This window comes from Panthera uncia, chromosome F1 (genome assembly GCF_023721935.1).
Source record: "Panthera uncia isolate 11264 chromosome F1, Puncia_PCG_1.0, whole genome shotgun sequence".
Lineage (NCBI taxonomy): Eukaryota > Metazoa > Chordata > Mammalia > Carnivora > Felidae > Panthera > Panthera uncia.
The window spans coordinates 64091779-64112487 of record NC_064813.1 but is presented as its reverse complement, the minus strand read 5'-3'; the positions used below and the strand labels follow the sequence as shown (position 1 = coordinate 64112487).

At 46.2% G+C, this 20709-nt stretch overlaps 2 protein-coding genes across 3 annotated transcripts in view; one reads left to right on the top strand and one right to left on the bottom strand.

The window, feature by feature from the left end:
- Positions 1-3723: 3723 nt before the first annotated feature.
- Positions 3724-4683, top strand: LOC125925994 (olfactory receptor 10Z1). Its single transcript, XM_049635299.1, has one exon. The coding sequence runs from the start codon at positions 3724-3726 to the stop codon at positions 4681-4683; it is 960 nt and encodes a 319-aa protein (XP_049491256.1).
- Positions 4684-9805: 5122 nt separating this feature from the next.
- Positions 9806-20709, bottom strand: part of SPTA1 (spectrin alpha, erythrocytic 1) — a 64704-nt gene continuing 53800 nt past the window's right edge. For both annotated transcript variants that reach the window (XM_049634731.1, XM_049634730.1), the window contains exons 43-52: positions 19876-20085; positions 17093-17389; positions 15941-16053; positions 14756-14773; positions 14216-14267; positions 13036-13223; positions 12066-12119; positions 11535-11681; positions 10778-10922; positions 9806-10258 (exon numbers count right to left, since the gene is read on the bottom strand). In XM_049634731.1, the coding sequence (XP_049490688.1) occupies positions 10133-10258; positions 10778-10922; positions 11535-11681; positions 12066-12119; positions 13036-13223; positions 14216-14267; positions 14756-14773; positions 15941-16053; positions 17093-17389; positions 19876-20085 (1350 nt within the window). In that variant the 3' untranslated portion in view covers positions 9806-10132. The remainder of the gene's footprint in view (positions 10259-10777; positions 10923-11534; positions 11682-12065; positions 12120-13035; positions 13224-14215; positions 14268-14755; positions 14774-15940; positions 16054-17092; positions 17390-19875; positions 20086-20709) is intronic.

Here is a 20709-nt window from a genome sequence, read left to right as displayed (position 1 = left end):
ATCCAAGGGAAAAGAATTCAATATTTTACAATGTGGAAGGAGTAGGAACAGAGTTGTTGTTTTTTTTACATATAATAATAGATATTTATTTTTCCAAATAATCTTTGTACAAATATTGAGATGAGTAGCTTATCTTTTTTCCGTTAATTTGACTAATTTAGTGAATGGTTTCAACATTTTTTCAAATAGTAAATCGGTCCTACATCCTTGGAATAAATCCCCTTTTGTCATGAAACGTTATTCTTTTTACATACTGATGGAATACATTATTTTTCATTAAATAGGCTCAATTTTGGAGATGAGAGAAGAAAGGACTGATGAACTGAAAAATAAAACAATACAAATAAGTTGATCTGAAGAAGGAAAAAAAGGGTTAAAATGAATCCATTCTGTCAGATTTTTTGAGACGATATCGAGTAGTCCAACATTTGTGTAATGGGAAGATCAGAAGGAAATGAAAAGATACAGGGGATGAGAATATTTCAAGAAATAATAGCTGAAAACTGCCCAAATTTGGTAGAACACAATGAGGTAGAAAGTCATGATGTTCAATAAATCACAAGTAAGAAAAACACAAAAGCATATGTAAACATACCATACACAAATAGATGAAAGCCAAAGTTAAAGAGAAAATGTTGAAACAACAGGAGAATTTGCATAGAATAAAATGACAATGTCATTAAGGGCAGTGTGTGCATTAGAAATTAGGGAGGACAGAGACACTGAAAATGACATAGGGGAAGACGAAGAAAGGTACTCCATGGACTAGGAATTTTTTATCCAGGAAAACTATATTTCACGAATGAAGGCAAAATGAAAAAAATCCTCAGATAAACAAAAATGAGGAGAGTTGCTAGCCAGCATGCAGTGTAAGATATACTAAGAGAAGGCTGAAGGAAAATGAAGCCCACGGTAACCTGGATACAAAGGGGAGAACGAAGAATCCTGAAATTGAATGTGAGGTTAAACATAAAAGTTTATATACGCACGTGTTAAGTACTATCTTAATTTCTTTAAAAAGGCATATGGCTGTTTAAAAATTATAGGAATGTGTTGGTGGATTTAAGTAAATGGAGTCACGTCATTGCAACTTTTCCATATTTTGCTAGAAATCATCCAATATTAAGTTTACGTAGAATGTGTTAAATTAAAAATGCACGCTACAGTCTCTAGGTCGACAGATGAAACAGTAGCAAGTGCTAGGGAAATTGCTAGAAAGCCAATAGTTGTACTTTCTACTAATGTCCATGTCTTGCTCATCTTTTGGACCCTTAACTCCTGTTTTTAAGTTTATTTATTTTGAGAGAGAGCAGGGAGAGGCAGAGAGAGAGAGGGAGAGAGAGAATCCCAAGCAGGTTCCGTGCTGCCAGTGAGGAGCCCGATGCGGGGCTTGAACTTCAGAACCCTGAAATCAGGACCTGAGATCAAGAGTTGGATGCTTAACCAACTGATCCACTCAGGTGCCCCTTGGACCCTTCTGACTGATGCAGGTTACCATAAATGACACGGTAGTGAAGAGAAGCGTTCCTGAGGCCACTTGTTGTCGTGTTGGCCCTTGTCACCTTCTCTTCAGTAAGTTATTTACGTTCTCTATGCTTCAATCTTCTTATCCAAAAAGGGAGGGTAATCAGAATAATCTTTAAATATTTTGAGTGTTCAGTTCATCTAATGAAGTCAGCAAAATGTCTGGCACTGAATGCATTTTAACAATCATCATTACCATTTCTCCTGAGCCAGCCAATGGGCAAAAATGTGTATTGGAGGGGTGGATTCACACTGCTGGTGTACTCGAGAACAACGCGCATTGAGCGAAGAGTTAGATAAGATGACGAAGCCTGGAATTTCTGGATATTTTCAGGTTTCAGGATGGTCTGACGGATGGATTAAAAATCTGGGTACAGTTATTGCAGTATTGGAGAAAGATGGAAATAAAGTAAGGTTCCTTTTGAAAAATGTGTCTGGTGGCACCTGGGTGGCTCAGTTGGTTAAGCACCTGACTCTTGATTTCAGCCTAGGTCGTGATCTCACGTTTCGTGGGATGGAGCCCCGCGTCGGGCTCTGCACTCAGAGTGTGGAGCCCACCTGGGATCCTCTCTCTCCCTCTCTCTTTGCCCATCCTCTGCTCTCTGTCTCTCTCTCAAAAGATAGATAAACTTGAAAAAGATGCGCGTGAAAAAGTGGAGTGGACAGATGAGGATAGGTGAAGGGGGTAAACCTGGGAAATGACGGTGCTCTCAGCATGTGAGCATGAGTGTGTGTGCACCTGTGAAACTGGACACAGGTGAGAAACAGTCATCTCCAGCTCGTGAGACAACAGCAGGGGAAGGTGAATTCCTGTGTTCTTAGTATACATCTTACAGGGAGACTCTAAGAGGTTGAATCTGAGTTCTGCGATCTTGGATGGGTCACTTAGACTCTATTGGGCTTGGTTTCCTCTTCCATGAAATGCGACTGTCAACTGTCTTTCACCAGGGCATTTGAAGCTTGAAAAGAGATTTGACAGGTGAAAATAATAAATATAATATTTAGCACATATCGAGTTGTTGTTTGAATAATGATGCTAGCATCTCTTTGTTCACGGTTCCTCTTATGGTTTCCCCAAAAGAATACTCACAGCTAATGGCAAACGCCATTAGAGGTGCTTCCTGACACTACACCCATGGGGACAGGGGACCCTCAGAGAGAGAAGCTGTTTCCGTGGAAGCAGAGATGACTCACCTCCTGGGTCCACAGGTGTGGAAGCTGTCCTGGTATAACCTGGGAACATCGCTTTTTGCCCACAGCAGGAGTTTCTGAGATGGATCTCAGGTCTCTTCTCCTGCAGGCAGGGTGGCGGGGCGGCGCATAGAGCATGGTCGCTGAGAAGGAGGGCTTGCCTCCCCATGAGCCTCTTCGGGTGAGGGTGAGTAGAGAGCTCCCCCTGCCCAGTCTCCCAGCGGCAGCCCCTGGCAGCTGATCGGTGTGCTGGGGACCCGCCCCTTCCCTGAGTTCTGATGCTTCCTCCAGTGCTAGGCGTGGACTCATATGGAAAAGACTTTGGGAGAGCGACACAGACAAGGGATTCTTGCTGAGCTCCGTGTTCATGGGAGTGCATGTCCCACGGTGTCTGAGAAGAGTCGTCACTAGGGGAAGGAATGTTAGATTAGGATGCACTTTTCCTCGAGTCTCGGTTCTGCTGCCTGACTCATAAAACAATGTCCATTAAGCCACCCCCCATCGCGTTCTAACAGGCGACGCGTATGTGTCCACGTGAATATTCTTATGCGGGTGTATATATGATGTCGGTATGAATATATGTGTGGTGCACACATCTGCTTATTTATGTGCTATCTCAATAGGTGTGCATTTATAGCATGCCTGACGTATTTGTGATTTGTGGATATGGTCATTAATGGCGAACGTGCGGTGTACTGAGGAGATATGCATGATTATGTGTGAGGGCTTTGCACCTGGTGTGCATGTACACGTGTGTGTCTTTGTGTGTGCACATGTGTGCACATTGTGTGCCTTTGTGCATGCCTGTGCATGTATATACATGCATGTGAAATGGATCCACATATCTGTGCCTCTAATGGGATAAATACGTTTCTGAGGTTTGATGGCTGTCTAAATTACGGCCATCTTTTTGAGTTCCAACAGACACAAAGGAATGAGAACCCACCTCATCCTGCCTTGTAAAGAAGCGGGGCATCTACAGACAAGGGGGAAGGGATCCACACATCTATGAGGGTACCACCGAGGATGGGGCAGACCAATGCAACCACCTGGAGGGGCTTTGTCTTCCTGGGCTTCTCCGGCTTCGGGGAGCTTCAGCTCCTGCTCTTTGCACTCTTCTTCTCTCTGTATCTGGTCACCCTGACCAGCAATGTCTTCATTATTGTGGTCATCAGGCTGGACAGCCATCTGCACACCCCCATGTACCTCCTCCTTTCCTTCCTGTCTTTCTCTGAGACCTGCTACACCTTGGGCATCATCCCTAAGATGCTCTCCAGCCTGGTCATGGGGCGCCAGGCCATCTCCTATGAGGGCTGTGCTGCCCAGATGTTCTTCTCTGCCTCGTGGGCCTGTACCAACTGCTTCCTCCTGGCCGCCATGGGCTTTGACAGGTATGTGGCCATCTGTGCCCCATTGCACTATGCCAGCCGCATGGATCCTCCTTTCTGCGCCCGGCTGGTTGGCACCTCCTTCCTGAGTGGGTACCTCTTTGGGCTGGGAATGACACTGGTCATTTTCCACCTCCCATTCTGCGGCTCCCACGAGATCCAGCACTTTTTCTGTGACACGCCGCCAGTGCTGAGCCTGGCCTGTGGGGACACAGGCCCGAGTGAGCTGGGCATCCTCATCCTTAGCCTGCTGGTCCTCCTGGTCTCTTTCTCCTTCATCACCATCTCCTACGCCTACATTCTGGCAGCTATCCTGAGGATCCCCTCCACTGAGGGGCGGAAGAAGGCCTTCTCCACCTGTGCCTCACATCTCACAGTGGTCACCATCCACTATGGCTGTGCCTCCTTCATGTACTTGAGGCCCAAAGCCAGTTACTCTCTTGAGCGGGATCAGCTGATTGCGGTCACCTATACTGTGGTGACCCCTCTCCTCAACCCTATTGTTTATAGTCTAAGGAATCGGGCTGTGCAAACAGCCCTGAGAAGTGCCTTCCGAGGGAGGTTGTTGGGCGCAGGATGAAGGCTCTCCCGTGGCTCAGCCTCCTTTGCACAGGCTGGACTGAGAACAGGAACCCAGGCCGACCGGCCACATACTCTGCGTCTCAGGTCAAAGCTGTCCCATCCCCAACCCTCTGGGAGAGCCCAGTCCTGCAGCCTACAGTCCCGGGGTGGGGGGGGGTGGAGGGCTGCTGGGGGAGCGGAGCAGGGCTTCCTGCTCTGTCCATGGTGCTTAACTCCCACTGAGCTCAGAATCTGAATTTCCACTTTCGGCCTAAGAGATGCCACCACGGAAACCCCATTCGTTAAGAATTTTTCAGCTCGGCTGAACAGAGAGCAGCTTGGCACTTCAAGTTCAAAGCAGGGCTGGCTGGGGCCCTATCAGGGATACAGTAGATATTCGTAAAATCACTGCATAATTAGACTATCCTACCTATAATGCTCTTCCAAGATCGAAATTCATTGAGAATCTATTTGACAGATTCGTTTGAATGCTCTGTTAAATGAAAAGGTAGGTTTTTTTTTTCTCTCCCCCAGAGGGTGCCTTTCATCTTTTTTAATATTATTGTCCCATCTATCTCTGGCTCATTGTTTCTTTGTGCCCTGTGTTGGCCTCATGATCTCTGGTGTTAAGGACCTCCTTGCTTGGCTCACTCCCTGGCACGGACACTGTCCTGTAGAAACTGTGGTGGATACACTGTCCTGTGTATTACACTTTCCACCTGTAATATCTCGTGCACAGACATTCTTAGGGGTAAGTAAAGGTATCATGAATTCACACGGTTGTCAGGTAGGAGTTTGAATGCAGGCCCTGTAACTAACTGTGTGATGCTGGGTAAGTTACATTACCTTTCTCAGCCTCAACGTCCTCATCTGTAAAATGGTTGTAACTTGGTGGTTTTGCATGGCTTACTAAACGGAACCATGCATGTAAAGAATTTAGCACAGTACTTGGATCATAGTCATCTTCCCATAAATGTCAGTTGCTATTATTGATAACGAGCTAAACAAAGTAATATCAGCTTTTAGTTTGGGGAGAGGTTAATTTCTGTGGAGAATCAGAGACTTCAAGGTTAACATCAGTGGATTTCAGAGGTTTTGTGTCTAAGGTGATACTTGAACTTGTTCTTCACAGGTAGGTAAGTTTTAATGCAGTCAGTGGGAAGGAAGAATCTGCTAAAAGGGAAAATAGGGTAACTAAAGTCTCAATGGCAAGGCAATCTAGGCCTGTGTCAGAGTTTGGCGAATTGTCCCGAGACGCTGAAATTGCGTCACCAGTGGGGCTGAGAAGTTGGTTTGGGTGAAGGCATTTTTTCGCGGAGAGCAGCTTCAATACCTTGCTTCAGGCTTGATGCCTTCGGCAGTGGGAGAGAGGACACCGTAAAACCTCTGAGCAGAGAGCTGAGTGGCGTCTGGAAACTGATTCAGGAAGATTAATCCAGCAGCAGAGAGGCTGACAGATCTCAGCAGAGAGAAAAAAGAGGCAAAGAGATCAGTAAGAAATCCATCATTATCATCATAAAGAAAGGCATGGAGACCAGAACATGGATAGTGGGGCTGGAAGCTGAAGAAAATTATGAAACATAAGAGGTTTTGAAAATGCCGAATTCACATAATTCAGCAATGAATGAGCAGTGGGGGGCAAGAGTTGAGAGAAACTCATATTGGGGGGATTTTTTTTCAAATGAGAATTCATACTTTTCTATGTTCTCAGGGAAGAAACACAGATGCCAGTTAGAACTTTGTGGAAATTAAATTTGGGAAGAAGGGAGCCAGATCCCAGAGAAGAGAACAGGTTGGGGAGAGGTAGGAGAGTTAGTCAGATGGCAGAAAGGGCTTGGGTCATTGGAGAGAAGTTGGGTACTCTCGCATCCTTTTCACTCTGGGCTGGGAGTAATCTCCCCATTGCACTGAGGCTGCCTGAGCAAATTCATTTCCCAAATCGATTCAGTCCATCTAGCACAGCATTCCCTAAATGCACAGCAAGCAGTGGTGGGTAAAGACGTTCCAAGAATTAGTAAGTAATACTCAAAGGTCCTACTGACTTCCAAATGTAGTAGTCTTAAGTTTGGAAGGACGTAAAAATCACATGGGGGTGGAACGATTGTTCAGAATAGGTGTTCCTGGGAGCCATCCCTACAGACAGAGCCTACAACTGACCTGGGGTGGGGCCAGCCAGAAAGAGTTTATGAAATCACTCTAGGTGATTCAAATTCCCTCCTTTGGTTAAATAAGTGACCATGTGCTTCTTACAAAGAATAAATCATCCTTCCAGGCACATCCACGCCCACACACACACACACACACACACACAGCAAAACAGAGGCCCCTCCGATGTGAACACGACCACATGTGCCCAACTCATGGTCCTTAAGGAGCCCATTAAGCCACGAGGGTCTGGAATCTGACTTCCTGAGGTTAAAGCCCTGATCTGCCACATTTTGCACACGTGACCTCGGGCAAGCTTCTTCGCCTTTCTGTGTCTCCGTTTCCCAGCCATAGAATGGGATGATAGTAGGATCTGCTTTCTTTTTCTTAAATGTTTATTTATTTTTGACAGAGAGAGAGAGAGCACAGGGGAGGGGCAGAGAGAGAAGGAGACACAGAATCTGAAACAGGCTCCAGGCTCCGAGCTGTCAGCACAGAGCCCTACACGGGGCTCAAACTCACAAACCATGAGACCATGACATGGACCGAAATCGACTGCTTCACCCATGGAGCCACCCAGCACCCCTAGTGGCATCTGATTTCTAGGGCTCTTTTGGAGAAGATTGTTATAAAGTTTTCAGAACAGAGCCTGCCACGCACAGAGCGCTCCTTACAGCCATCTGTTATTGTTTGGAGCTTCCAGACAGCATCACTTGAGGCCGCCTGTTCATGTTGGTGGAAGCTGGGACCAGCAGTGCCCTGTATCTTGCATTCCATGATTTAACTGGACAAGCAGGAGTACAGGGCTGTTGCCTGGCACAGCATCTGACTGGAGAAAGCAGGAATCCGGACCCTGGGCCTTGAGAGGATTGCAGATTGGGAAACCGGCCTGGATACAGGAAACAGAAATCTGACAGCTTCCAGGCAAATGCCTGGTGTCAGAGAGGTGCATTAAAAGTAAAGGGGAGCATTCTTTTAGGAGTGGAAGAGTTATAGAGACACAACTGAGCAGTAGGGATCACGAAAACACCCACGGATGTAGCTGTAGGGCTGGGGCTCGGAAACAGGCTTCATTCTATATGTTGTAAAGAAAAGAATTAATAGGACTAAGTCAAGGGCTCCAGTTTAAAGTAAGTGAACAGAAAGCTAAGAAAAGATGACTATTGGGGTGCCTGGGTGGCTCGGTTGGTTAAGCATCCGACTTCGGCTCAGGTCATGATCTTGCAGTTTGTGAGGTCGAGGCCCGCATCAGGCTCTGTGCTGACAGCTCTGTCTCTCTCTCTCCCTCCCCAAAATAAATAAAATGTTAAAAAAATTGAAAAAAAAAGTAGAGTATCAGTTAGGTGAAACTTAAACCCAAATCACGAGAGACATTTGATGTGAGTTCTAATTGTTAAAAGTTGAATACTTACAGACCCAACAAAATTATGTATGCTGCTCCCTGCATTTCCATTTTTACTTGTGTGCCTAGGTGGTCAGAATCTGACTTCAGAGGGAGCTGTACGTGACTCTGACATCATCATCTTCTTGTGGTCTTTTGTTGATTCATCAGATAAATATTATCTCCTCTGGCCTCACTATGACCCAATATCTTTCATGAAATGCTAATAGTCCTTTGCCTTAAAGAGCATTTCTTGACCCATCGTGCCTAATAATCTGATTTAGGCCTTGCAGATACTTGGGGGAGGGGGAGGCTCAGGCCGAGAATGGAACCATACTTACCTTTGTCTTTGTTCGTTACAAGCACGTGTTTGTTAGAGTCTCCCTACTTCTTGGTAAGTGTGATATTAATGATACTATTTGTGATGGTCCATTGGGCTAGCTTCTTGTCAACGGCAACCATTCTTGGTAACTCATAATCAAGTGGTTTTTTTCTTCAAATCCTTTTTGATTTTCATGTTCAGTAGTCTCCAAATGTTTAAGCAAAACTTAGTAAAAAGCTTTATACATTATTAGCAGCAAAGATAGCTTTTTGGTCTTAACCAAAGATTCGCTTAAGTGTCTCCAGGGACAGAATTTGTCCCTGGCTGAGGAAGGACTGACTTTTGTGTGAAGGATGAGTTGGGACAAGGCGATAATCAGGTAGCAATATCCGGGGGCTGGCCGCGGACACCGTGCAGGATGCTAGCACAAGGTACAAGGCCGACTGACTTAAGAATTCTCTCCAGCGAACGACACCGTCGGCTTTTACAAGTGTGGACAGAACGTCAGCTTTGGCCCGAACACCTTTTGGAGACAGTACCCCCCTCTTCTTGTTTTTCTTCCTTAATTCTTCATTTTGGAAACAGTTCTACTACTTCTTACTAATTCTCTTCTTAGAGAATTAGAATTCTCTAATGGGAGGCAGAAGGAAATCAAAACCAATAATCTCGTCATCACATTAAAATGTAAGGGCAAACAGAGTACAAAAGGAAGCCCTGTTTGGCCAGAATCTCACCATTCTGAGACTAATGACATCCTCTCTCATGGAGAAGTATGGAAAAGGGACAGATCAAGAGGAAAACAGGTGCTGGTATTTTTCTTCTTCTATAGACACAAGTATTGGGGTTCTCCAGGATGTCGAATATCTTCATTTCCAAATGTAGGAGTTTTATTTATTTATTTATTTTGAGAAAGACAGAGACAGAGTGAGCGGGGGAGGGGCAGAGAGAATCCCAAGCAGGCTCCGTGCTGTCACTGCACAGCCCGACTCCAGGCTCGAACTCACGAAACCACGAGATCGTGACCTGAGCCGAAACCAAGAGTCGGACGCTTAATGGACGGAGCCACCCGGGCACCCCTCAAAGGTAAGAATTTAGACATGTTCCAAAACTCAAGAGAAGCTCTTTGTAACTCGTCTTGGACTTTATCCGTTCCACCCTGGCCCTTGTTCGCAGTGTAATTACCTGCCCATGTTTAGATGGCTGTGTGATTCTCAGAAATACAGAAGCTCACGTGTGTAACATGTTACTTCATATTGCCCTATTAAAAAGAAATACTTAAATATGAGGTTTTTTTTTTTTTACAAAAGGAAATATTTTATTCCGTAATCAGAACAAAACAAAGTAACAAAGAATGTGTAGACTCCAACAAGAAAAAATAAAGAACTTGACCCCTGAGTAGTCACCGGTTGCATAAGAAATAAGCCCGTGATGCTTCCTCTCCTCCAACTCTGTTAATGCCTTATATCCTCCAGCTTGAGATTTTTCCAGGTCCTCTAATAAGTGTAACACACACACACACACACACGACTATCTCCCTCCCCCCATACTTGCCTGTCTCCTTCCCCCCCCCAGTACTTCCCACCACACCAAGATTTTCTACGACCCCGGGAAAGCTGTTTATCAGTTGCCAAAGTAGGAACTGGTGAAGCCCACGTAGTCATAACCAGCAAGGTGTCTTTGGCCTCGCGGGTCGACGTATTCTTGCATATGCGATGCACAGAACTGCACTTGTTCTGGGGTTAGGGCCTGAAACAAAACAGAGATACAGTCCCAGGGATGAAAAACAGCTGACTCCTTGGGGCTGGCGATAGGCCTTGGACCTTAGGGACCGCAGAGACTTAGAAGCAGCAGCCGGCCCTGTTCCCACCGCACACCTTCTCCGAAATCTGTAATGTCCCAGGAGTAAGACCAGCCCATCTTTTCAACCAGCCCCGACCCAGAGGCTCCCCTCTCACTTTGACCACACACACTTTACCCCATTCCATAAACTTTGGGATAGGAAACAGTTTTCCAAATTGAGTTTCAGGTTTGGAATGGACTGCTACAGTCATTAGAGGATGACTCTACATTTTTAGGCCGGGACAGGACAAAATGAAAGGTGAGTAAAGCAAATGACAAGTTGTGCAATACAGTGTCTGAGCCAAGAGGACAAAAGGTGGGTGGGGGAGGAGGGTAGCTGCGAATGGGAGGCTGCCCCGGCCCCAAGTAAGCAAGCTCTGGAATACGATGGGAGCACGGAGACCATGGACACAACTGGAATCTGACCTGCTTCATGTCGTCTTTGGTAATATAGGCCTTGCCCTCTGCCAGAGCCTGGAAGCCATTCTCTATTTCATCGCTGGACTTGATGTTCTCTGACTCCTTGTCGATCAGGAATGAGGTGTAGTCCTCCAGAGTGATGTAGCCCTTCCTGGGGGATAAATGGGCTCAGCTCTCTGAGAACATGGGCTGCGATCTCTGTTTTGGCCCTGCTTCCCACACCCTTGCAGCTAAGCCAGTGCAGCGTCCGTGGCCCCAGCCTCTGCTCCCGGGGGAGCCCTCTGGCCGGATGCCCCTCACAGTCTGCAAGTCTCCACCAGCCCCAGTCCCCAGGCACTTCAAGCTTTACAAATTGAATCGAAGGCCTCAATTTTTGGTCTTGTGGCATCCTTGGCATTGGAAAGAGCTAGCACCTTCATGACTGTCTCCACCCCACCCCCACCCCCCATGCACACAACCCCACCCCCGCCAGTTGGGTATCTTAGGACCTTACAGGGAAAGATGCTTCTCTCAAGAACCAGTTGAAATTCATAGATCAAAAGTGAGAAGCAGGAATCGAGCAAATTGCAGGGGCTGTGCCTGAGCTGGAATCAGTGCCATGCACTTCGGAGCCGATCCTACCGAGGCAGAAAAGGCTGCCCAACTCATGTCTATACAGTCTGTGTCTTCCTATTCCCGAGATGAGTTAACAGAATCATGTTTTATGGATCATTTCACTCTCTGCGCTGGTCTCCAAGCCCCATTCCCTCAGTCTCCTTCCTACCTCCCTGGATCGACGACATCCAGGAACTTCTCAAACTTGGGCTCAGGTTCATCGTCCTCCACCATGGGCAGGTAGTAGTTGAGTCCTCTGAGGCAGGACCGGAAATCTTTGTGACTCAAGCGCCCCGTCAGATTCTCATCAAAATGTCTGAAGAACAAAACCATTTTATCAAGTTCCATGGAGAACCAGATAAGAACAGAAATGAACAGTTCTTGTGGGACTGGCTGAGGCTTTAACATGCCACAGGTCGTCAGAGGGCTGAGTAGAGAGCTTGCCTGTGTTTCTGCACTATTTTTAACCCGGTGGATGGAGTAAAGACAGTCAAATGGGGAGCATGAGAGAAATGCATTTTCTCAAGTCCAGGAATTCTCATAGACACATTCAAAGCCGTGACTTGAGGCTCATTAACACGTCTAGATCTTCATTTAAGATCTTACCAAGCCACACTGAGGGGACAAATTTAGTTATTTGGAGATTCATTCTGAATGTGTTGGAAAGCAAAGAACGGGTCAACTATGAAGATCTACTCACTTATAGGTTGTGCTGAACTCCTTCAATGTCTCCTCACTCACACCTATGGTGTCTCTGAAAGGAAAAGCATGAATTGGCCCATGAAATGAAACAGAAAAACATCAGAAGGCTTGCCACGTGGAAGAGAGAGGGATGTCGGTGGATAATATGCTATTCAGATCATCTAGTTCAGGGCTTGGCAAACTATGACCCGTGGGCCAAATCTAGCCTGCCACTTGCTTTTGCACAGTTTAATGGGCTATGGAGGGTTTTTACCTCTTTACGTGGTTGGAAATAATTAAAAGGAGAAGTGTTTCATTCAACATTAAAGTTGCACGAAATTCAAGTTTCAGTGTCCATAAATAGAATCTTATTGAAACACGTACACGCTCATGAATTTGTGGGTTATTAATAGCCCTTTGTCTCTACAACAGCAGAGTGAGTAGTTGCAAACAGAAACGACATGGCTCTCCAAGGCTGACGCATTTACGATTGGTCTGTTTACAGGGAAAGTTTGCCAATCCCTTGTCTAGATAATAATGCTGTCATTGTTATCGACACCTAAAGCTGCTTTGACGTAATTAATTTATTTGGAAAAACAAGCGAATTTTGCTCTTCTGGCTCTCCACCTTGACTATTTCTTGCATTCTAGACATCTGAGACAGGCTTTTACAAAAGGGACTGCTTCCTGAAGAGATCGCATAAGATCAAGGGACTCTGAGAACTGAATGATGAATAGCTTCAGGGGGATGGGGCGCTGTCTCCTGTCTCAAAATAGATTCCCATATAAAAAGAAATCGTCATTCTGTGGGGCAGTGCAGAGAGAGGGAGAGAAAGAGAATATTGATTAGTCTGGAGATGGTGTGCGTACTACCTCCGAAGCAGCTCTTTTATAAACAGTACCCCAAACTCTAGCCCTTGGGGCTCACTAAGTTCCTGACACCCAGTACCGCCCACGCCCTGCCCAGCCCTGGTCACGGGTCCACAGTACTTGGCTTGGATCTGTTGTTCCAGGTTGTGCTGCATCCGTGTTCCCAGCTGGTGGAGCTGGTCCCACTGCTGGGCCAGCCCGATGGTGCTGTACTTGATGTCCAGGACCAGAGCCTCTTCTAAGTTGTCTCCCAGATCCTCAGTCTTGGTCAGCTGGCGCTTCATGGCCTGAATCTCCTTCTGTTTCCGCTAGAGAAGACCGACAAAAGGAAAGAGCGGTCACACAGGGTAGCTCCGAACCAGGCGATGGTGGAGAAGATTAAGAAGCTGATGGGTTTGGGTTTCCCCTGCCTGCTCCTGAATTATTTTCAGGCATCTTCCTGTCCTCTGTGAAAAATGAACTGCTCAAGAGGTCCACTTCTGTGTTCCTCATTTATGCGATGGTGGGAAGGTTAAGTGATGGGACGTCTGTCATTCTGGACATCTGCCATATAGAAGTCTAAGAGTTAGCAGTTACGTGCTGCAGGAGAGAGGAGTAGCACCTCCAGGACGCCTCGAGAGATCCTCTACATTCAATCGTATTATTTTCCCATGTCAAATGACAACAGAAATTGGGGGATGCTCCAGATCGTAGGCCCGGAGCTTCTGTATTTGTTCTCATTTTTTTTTAAGTTTATTTTAAGTTTATATCTCTCTCAAAAATAAAGAGAGAGAGAGGAAAAAGAAAGACAAAGAACATGCATGTGCACAGGCACCGGGGAGGAGCAGAGAAGATCTGAAAGATCTGATGGGGACAGAGGATCCGAGACGGGCTCCATGCCGAGAGCAGACAGCCCCACACAGGGCTCAGACCCACGAACCCTGAACCTTGAGATCATGACCTGAGCTGAAGTCACACGCTTAACTGACTGAGCCATCCGGGCACCCCGGCTCTCATTCTTAATCATCATCTTAATCATAATGATGTAGGCATTATGAGCTCCATTGTACAGATATAAAAACTCAGGTTCAGACATTGAAGTGAACCGATGTCCTTGTCCATGAAGTGTCAGTCAATGGTTAGAATGCAAATGGCGGGCAGGGTTGGGACTAGAACCTTAAGCTCTTGACCTTCAGGCCCGGAAATTTACCTAAAAGTACTACTAGGGTTGCCTTTGGGTTCACGTAAAAGCTCTCCCGGTTTTCCTGGCACTCCTTGTAATTCTGGCAACATCCTCAGCTGATGCTCAAGCATTACTTACTTTATTTGCTTCCAACTGGGATTCCAGGGTTCCCGTCTCTTTGAGCAAAGACCTAGTTAAGAAGCAGACGAAAATGTTACTCATAAAATCAGAGGTCAAGATTTCACCCAGACGGACTGATTCTGACAGCCTACGTTTCTCCACTTCTGTATCTTATTATAATGGCCTCTTCAGAATGAATTTTCACACCAGATTTCCATGAAACCAAACCCTTCTGTCAGCTAGCAAGTTGCTGGGAAGATGAGAAGGGAAAGAAGGTCTGTCCTCATTCTTCTGTGCCTGTGAGAAGGCTGCCATAGTCCCCCTGATTCTTACTCTGGGACATACCCTTAACCTAACAAGGGCAAGTCTCCCCCTCGGGGGGTACAGGGAAGGATGATATACCCTGTACTTCTCTTTCCACCCCATGCTTCCACTTAGGTGCCATCTCAATCTGATGGTGACAATGGCAAAGATGCCCCATGCCGAGTCCTCCGTTTGGTTCCAGAATATAACAGACACATTTGTGACAAAACAAACACGGTAACACAAATTACTGACCCATCCAGAAAATAAGCCCTGGGCGTGGAGGTCGGGAGCAGCGATCAGAAGAGAGAAAAGAGAAACCACGTGTTAACATGGATGACTTCAATGATCTTCTTTCCTCAGATCTAAGAAATATTCTAAATCTTCTGTAACCAGAGAAGAGGAACCTGTTTTGCACTGTCCCCAGAGTCTCGCCCCCTCAGAGGAGCCTCTGTGTGGCTCCTCCTGTCCTGGGATGGAGAAGAGCTCAGGTGTCAGGTGACCATGTGAGGTGTCGGGCACACACTGCTGGGGGTGGGGGTGGGGGTGGGTGGGAGGGACCACACCAGAGGCAGAGGATGATGCACTTTGCTTTCTCTGCCCTCTGTCACATGAGTTTCGGCCATGACACAGGATTGCTTTCTGCTCATTGTCTGGTTTTTCCTTGCTGGGTTTGTGGGAGCAGTCGGTATATATCACGGACTGTCAAAACCACCACTCTGACCACATTTCTGACCCACCTGCTGGAGACGGCCTACAAACCTTGACATTTATGCTAATGTATTACACCTTCCGAGTCTCTTCTTTTCCAGATCATTTGCCCCGGAAGATGTGACAAATGTTATCGTCAGGTATAGGACATTCTGCATTTAATAAAAGCAGCCCGCACCTATTATCTCACTGATTTTCACCACGGCTTCTTTTTAGCGATGGGGCAGCCTGAGAGCTTCATAGCAGGTGTTCACAGTAGGCTCCGCCTTTGGTCGTGCCCATAAATACACACGTGACCTGGAGCAAGTCAACTCGTCTACTGATCTTCTTCCCACACTTGGGGACAGAGGTAATCGAATCGGCTCTGTGCACATTTCAAGGTCTCTCTGAGAGTGAAGGGAGGTGACGGGTATAGAAGCACTTTGTAAAGTGCCAACATAAGGGACTGCTATGGTTTTTAGACTTTAATCACAGGCAACGGGGGAAAATGTGAGCCTCAAGGAGAGAATATGGAAGGCAACACGACGGACAGTGGCACGAAATTCTCGTTTCTTGCTTTTGCACGGACTGACTTAGAAAACCATCAATTCCAGATGAAAAACACAGACAGGATCTGGTGATTTTAGAACACCATAAATCCTGTAGGACCCCCCCCCCCACTCTCCTCAGACACGCATTTCACCCCCGTGGTGACACAGGGATCATGGGTTTGGGGACAGCACCACGCACCTGGTCTCCAAGATCCACTGAAGGAAGGCACTGGCGTTCTGCTCAAACTCCTGGCACATCTCAAAGTTCTTGACTTGCCTCTCCTCCTCATTTTGTAGCTCCTGCTCCCGTTCCTAAACCCCGAATCACAGAGAGAAGAGTGAACGCTGAAGACCTTTCTTTGTAGTAAAATAGCTGCTTTGTAGCTATTCTCAGCTGCACATCTTCCCCTGATCTAACCTGTCTTCCGGAAGCATGTAGTACATGATCCTATGTCATCCCGCCCTCTCCTCGCCCCCGAAGGAGAAGGAAGCTCCCATCACGCATCTGTAAGACCAAGCCCAGTGACAAATAAGCTAGTAATAAAGGCAAATCATCTTTCTTCTGATTTTTTTTCTGGGTGAAATTTCATTTAAATGAACATAAAAGGAGGCTTTTAAGGGAAAGCAGCCTTCCTTTAGGGAAAGGTAGTAATGAGAGTTGCCATCTAAAATTGGTGATATTTTCATGAAATTTTTCTGCTAAGCTTTTTAATATTTTCTCCAGTTTCTATGATAAATGTCATTATCGACAAACACAAACACATAAAAAAAGGCACTTTGGAGGTATGTATAAAATGCGTGCCTTGGATGGGGGAATTCTAGAGACTGTGGACATATATACGAACCTCATGAACTTTCCATAGCCCATTTTTTTTAAACGTTTTTATTTATTTTTGAGACAGAGAGAGACAGAACATGAGCAGGGGAGGGGCAGAGAGAGAGGGAGACACAGAATCTGAAGCAGGCTCCAGGCTCTGAGTTGTCTGCACAGAGCCCGATGCGGGGCTCGAACTCACGGACTGTGAGCCCTGAGCTGAAGTCAGATGCTTAACCGACAGAGTCACCCAGGCGCCCCTCCATGGCCCATTTTTACAGCCACCTCCTGGAACTTGTGTTCGCCTCCCTGAATCACTGCTCACCACCTGGAGGCATGAGAGTGTCTGAGCTCTGGGGCGTAGGGCTATACCTTACTGTGGACATACTTCCAACATTTTCTTAGATAGATTCCGTTGCTGTCCCAACGTGGTTATTAATAGCGTCCTTTCCTTCTCAAAAGGCCCCCCAACTTGTATACTAAATTAGGTGGTCACGCTCGCCACAGCGAAAGAATGTCTCTGCCGTGTGCCGTTACCTTGGTGATGTCATGTAGGTGCTTCCAGACCTTCTCCAGCACCCCCATCGTCAACCAGGTGTAAGGGCTGGAAGGCACGTCTAAGGCCTTAATCTGCTGGTCCAGCTCCAGCAAATAGTTGAAGTCCGACTGGGCCCCCACCAAGGAGGCCAGGAAGGCCTCCTGGTCCTTCTGCAGTTTCCGTATCTCGTTCAGGGAAACGCAGTGCACAGGCTCTGACAGGTCCTCCTTGGCGTTCTCACACCAGTGGTTGAAAGCGGAAGCCTTGTGTGCAAATTCCATGAACAGCTCCTCAGCCTGCAGAAGAAAAAGTCACCTCCATCTTGCCCGATAAAACCCCTCAGCAAAAGAGAAGACTGAGGATGTAAAAAAGAAGAATGCCCATCTTCAAATATTAGGCGGGTCAGCAACTGTGGGAGGGCAGAACGGAAACCACCGAGCACCATGTGCTCAGCAGGCGGGCAGGCGAGTTCGAGGCCTGGCGCCCTGGTTGAGAGTAGCCGAGGCCTCCACCATCTGCACGTAAGGAGGCGGAAGGACTCTTAGCATTGTTTTAACTCCGAGAGTCCAAAAGAAGCGAGGGCCATTTTCAGCCATATGATTTCACAATTTGTTATTCTGAAGTCTGTGCTCCCGTTCTACCTGTCACACAGGGAACGTGCAAACATCAGTGTTACATGAATGCATGGATGAACGTTTGAATAAGCAAATCATTTATGGGCTAGGCCAGTCTATCCACCTCTCTCTGATGTCTCTTTGTCTGTACTGAGTTCTTTTCCTGCCTTCCTTCTAGAACTTGTTCAGGGCTCAGCTCGTGCTTGAAGCCCCTGCTTAAACCCAGCTCCCACCCTCTGGTCTGTACCCTTACTCCTACGTTACTGTCTGGCGTTCTCCATATGCTCTCGATGACTCTGGATTCTCTGAATTTCTGAACAACAGAAATAGTATGGATTGTTCCAAACACTGGGTGATCAAAACTAGTTTTGAATTTAAAATGTATCACAGATTTGGGGCACCTGGGTGGCTCATTCAGTTGGCCATCCGACCCTTGATTTAGGCTCAGATCATGATCTCGCATTATGGGATCAAGCCCCATGTCCAGCTCTGTGCTGACAGAGTGGAGCCTGCTTGGGATTTTCTCTCACTCCCTCTGCCCCTCCCGCATGCTCTCTCTCTCTCCTTCCCTCTAAAATACCCACATACATACATACATACTCAGAAGTTTATACTTCCCAAGAGATTTATTTTAAGCAAATATGAAAATGAGTTTTCATCCCCAAATATGGAGGTTAAAGAGGAAAACATTGGCCTAAATGGAAGGGAGATTACGAACCATTACACCATTACATCTTACCCTGTACTCATTTGGGCAATGTATATGCTAAAAATAGACCAGTACAGAGAAATTGACTTGGCTCCTATACAAGAAATAAAAAAACAAAAAAAAAACAAAAAAAAAAAAACTATAAAGTATTTCGTATTATTTTTGTAATATTCTGGATCACCTGAGTATTTTACAAAGATTTTATAATCAGAAAATAAAATAGCAAATCTCTTTGCAGTTCAAAAATTAAGCTAAATAGAATCAGAAGGTAAAGCATCTTTCTATCTAGAATGCATATATGTGTGTAAAGTTGCCCCCAAATTGATTTAATTTTTCACTTAAGATTTATTTCTGTAGGTTCCATACCAACAGAGTAGTTAGCTAAGCATCCAGACTGACTGATTTTTGTCCGTGCGTCTGTTTCCTAATTCCCCTGCCTGCCTTAACTTGCTGCCCGGTATAATACTTATGGCCTAGGAGTGCTCAGTAATGTCACTGACCATCCTGACTTCCTTTTATTATTGGTATTTTTTATGATCAACATCCAATACCCTAGCGGCCACCACTAGAAAGAACATTTTCATCACTTATACCTACATAGAACTTAGTGGTTTGCGCTGCATTTTCAGATCCATTATCTCTTAATAGTCATAACAGACCAGCAGGAAACAGTCGTAATATGATCCAATTTCATAAATGGCGGAATCAAGGCTCAGAGATGTTAAGGGACATATACAAGGTCTCCCAGCCAAGAAAGATCAACACAAGGTGGGAACTCAGGTTTTACTGGTTGAGTGATCCTTGTGTCTGGGCTAGAGAAAAGCCCAAGGACAGCCTTACCTCCCGCCTGTCAGTTTAGTTCTTTCAAACACTAGGACCTTTCACCCTTTGACCCACCTACTTCTTCTACTACTGTGCCTGGCTTCTCTCTCAAGTCAGCTGGACAACTGACAAGTCAGTCTTAAAAGAAACAAACAAACAAAAAACACAACCTATCAATCTAAAAAAAACCCCAGTAACTTCTTATTCAGTAAGAATGCCAGGGCGCCCAGGTGGCTCAGTCGGTTAAGTGTCCGACTTCAGCTCAGGTCATGATCTCATGGCTGGTGGGTTCGAGCCCTGCATCGGGCTCTGTGCTGATGGCTCGGAGCCTGGAGCCTGCTTTGGATTCTGTATCTCCCTCTCTCTCTCTCTCTCTCTCTCTCTCTGTCCCTTCCCTGCTCATACTCTGTCTCTCCGTCTCTTAAATAAACATTAAAAAAACTAACAAAAAATTAAAAAATAAGAATGCCTTCCTGATCCTTTCCACGCACTCACTCCAATGTCTCTAGATTACCCAAACAGGGTTTCCAGTATCTATTTCTGGATTCCATGGCTAATAGAATATACAGATAGTGGACGACTGATTATGGCTCATCTCTCTCTCTCTCTCTCTCTCTCTCTCTCTCTCTTTTTTTACCTTCTTTAGGGGAAGCTGCTTTTCCAGCAAGTTCTGTCTGTGGGCTGCAGAGGCTTCCAGCAGCTCCCCCCAGCGCCTCAGCAGGGCAGCATGGCGCTCCTCAATGGCTTTGGTCTGGCTGTGCTGAGCGGCCACCAGCTGGTCCTTGAGGTCAGTTATCTCCGACAGCCTGTCTTGCTGGAAGCTCTGTAGGCTGGCATCCAGCGTGTCCTGGGAAAGACCCAGACAGAAGCTGTGAGCGGAGATACAACCCAGATTCCCGGGGCCAGTCACACCTGGGTTCTACCACATCTTTTATCATGGACAAGACAAGGTCTAGGAAAGGATTAGAGTGATGACCAAGCAGAAGGAGACGTAACTTCGAGACTTAAGTGAATGTCTGTGGTTGGAAGTATGGCTGAGTTTGAGTGGATGTGTGTTTTATAACCAGACCTTAGGGTAGGTGTAATATTAATATTAAGGGAATACGGGAGCATGGGACGATCTTCCGCATTTTTTGAGTCAAAACTAAATGCTTCCTCCAGCTCGCATCCTTTCTAAGACTCTTTTGCATCCTCTGTTAGGTTTTGTGCTCTGATTGGTAGCAGACAGCTCACTATCAGAGATCTTGGAGGTATACACACCGACAACAGACCTCTTGCGGGGCTCAGTTAGATCACGATTCATGGTGTGTGTGTGTGTGCGTGCGGTGTTGAAATCAACATCACAAAGTTCTGGATACTGAACTTCCAGATTTAATAGGGTGGCTTGCATATGATTAATTCTCCCTTTGAGAATAACTATAACTGCTGGATAAAAGCACAAAACATCAGCTGTTTGAAAGAGAGCAGAATG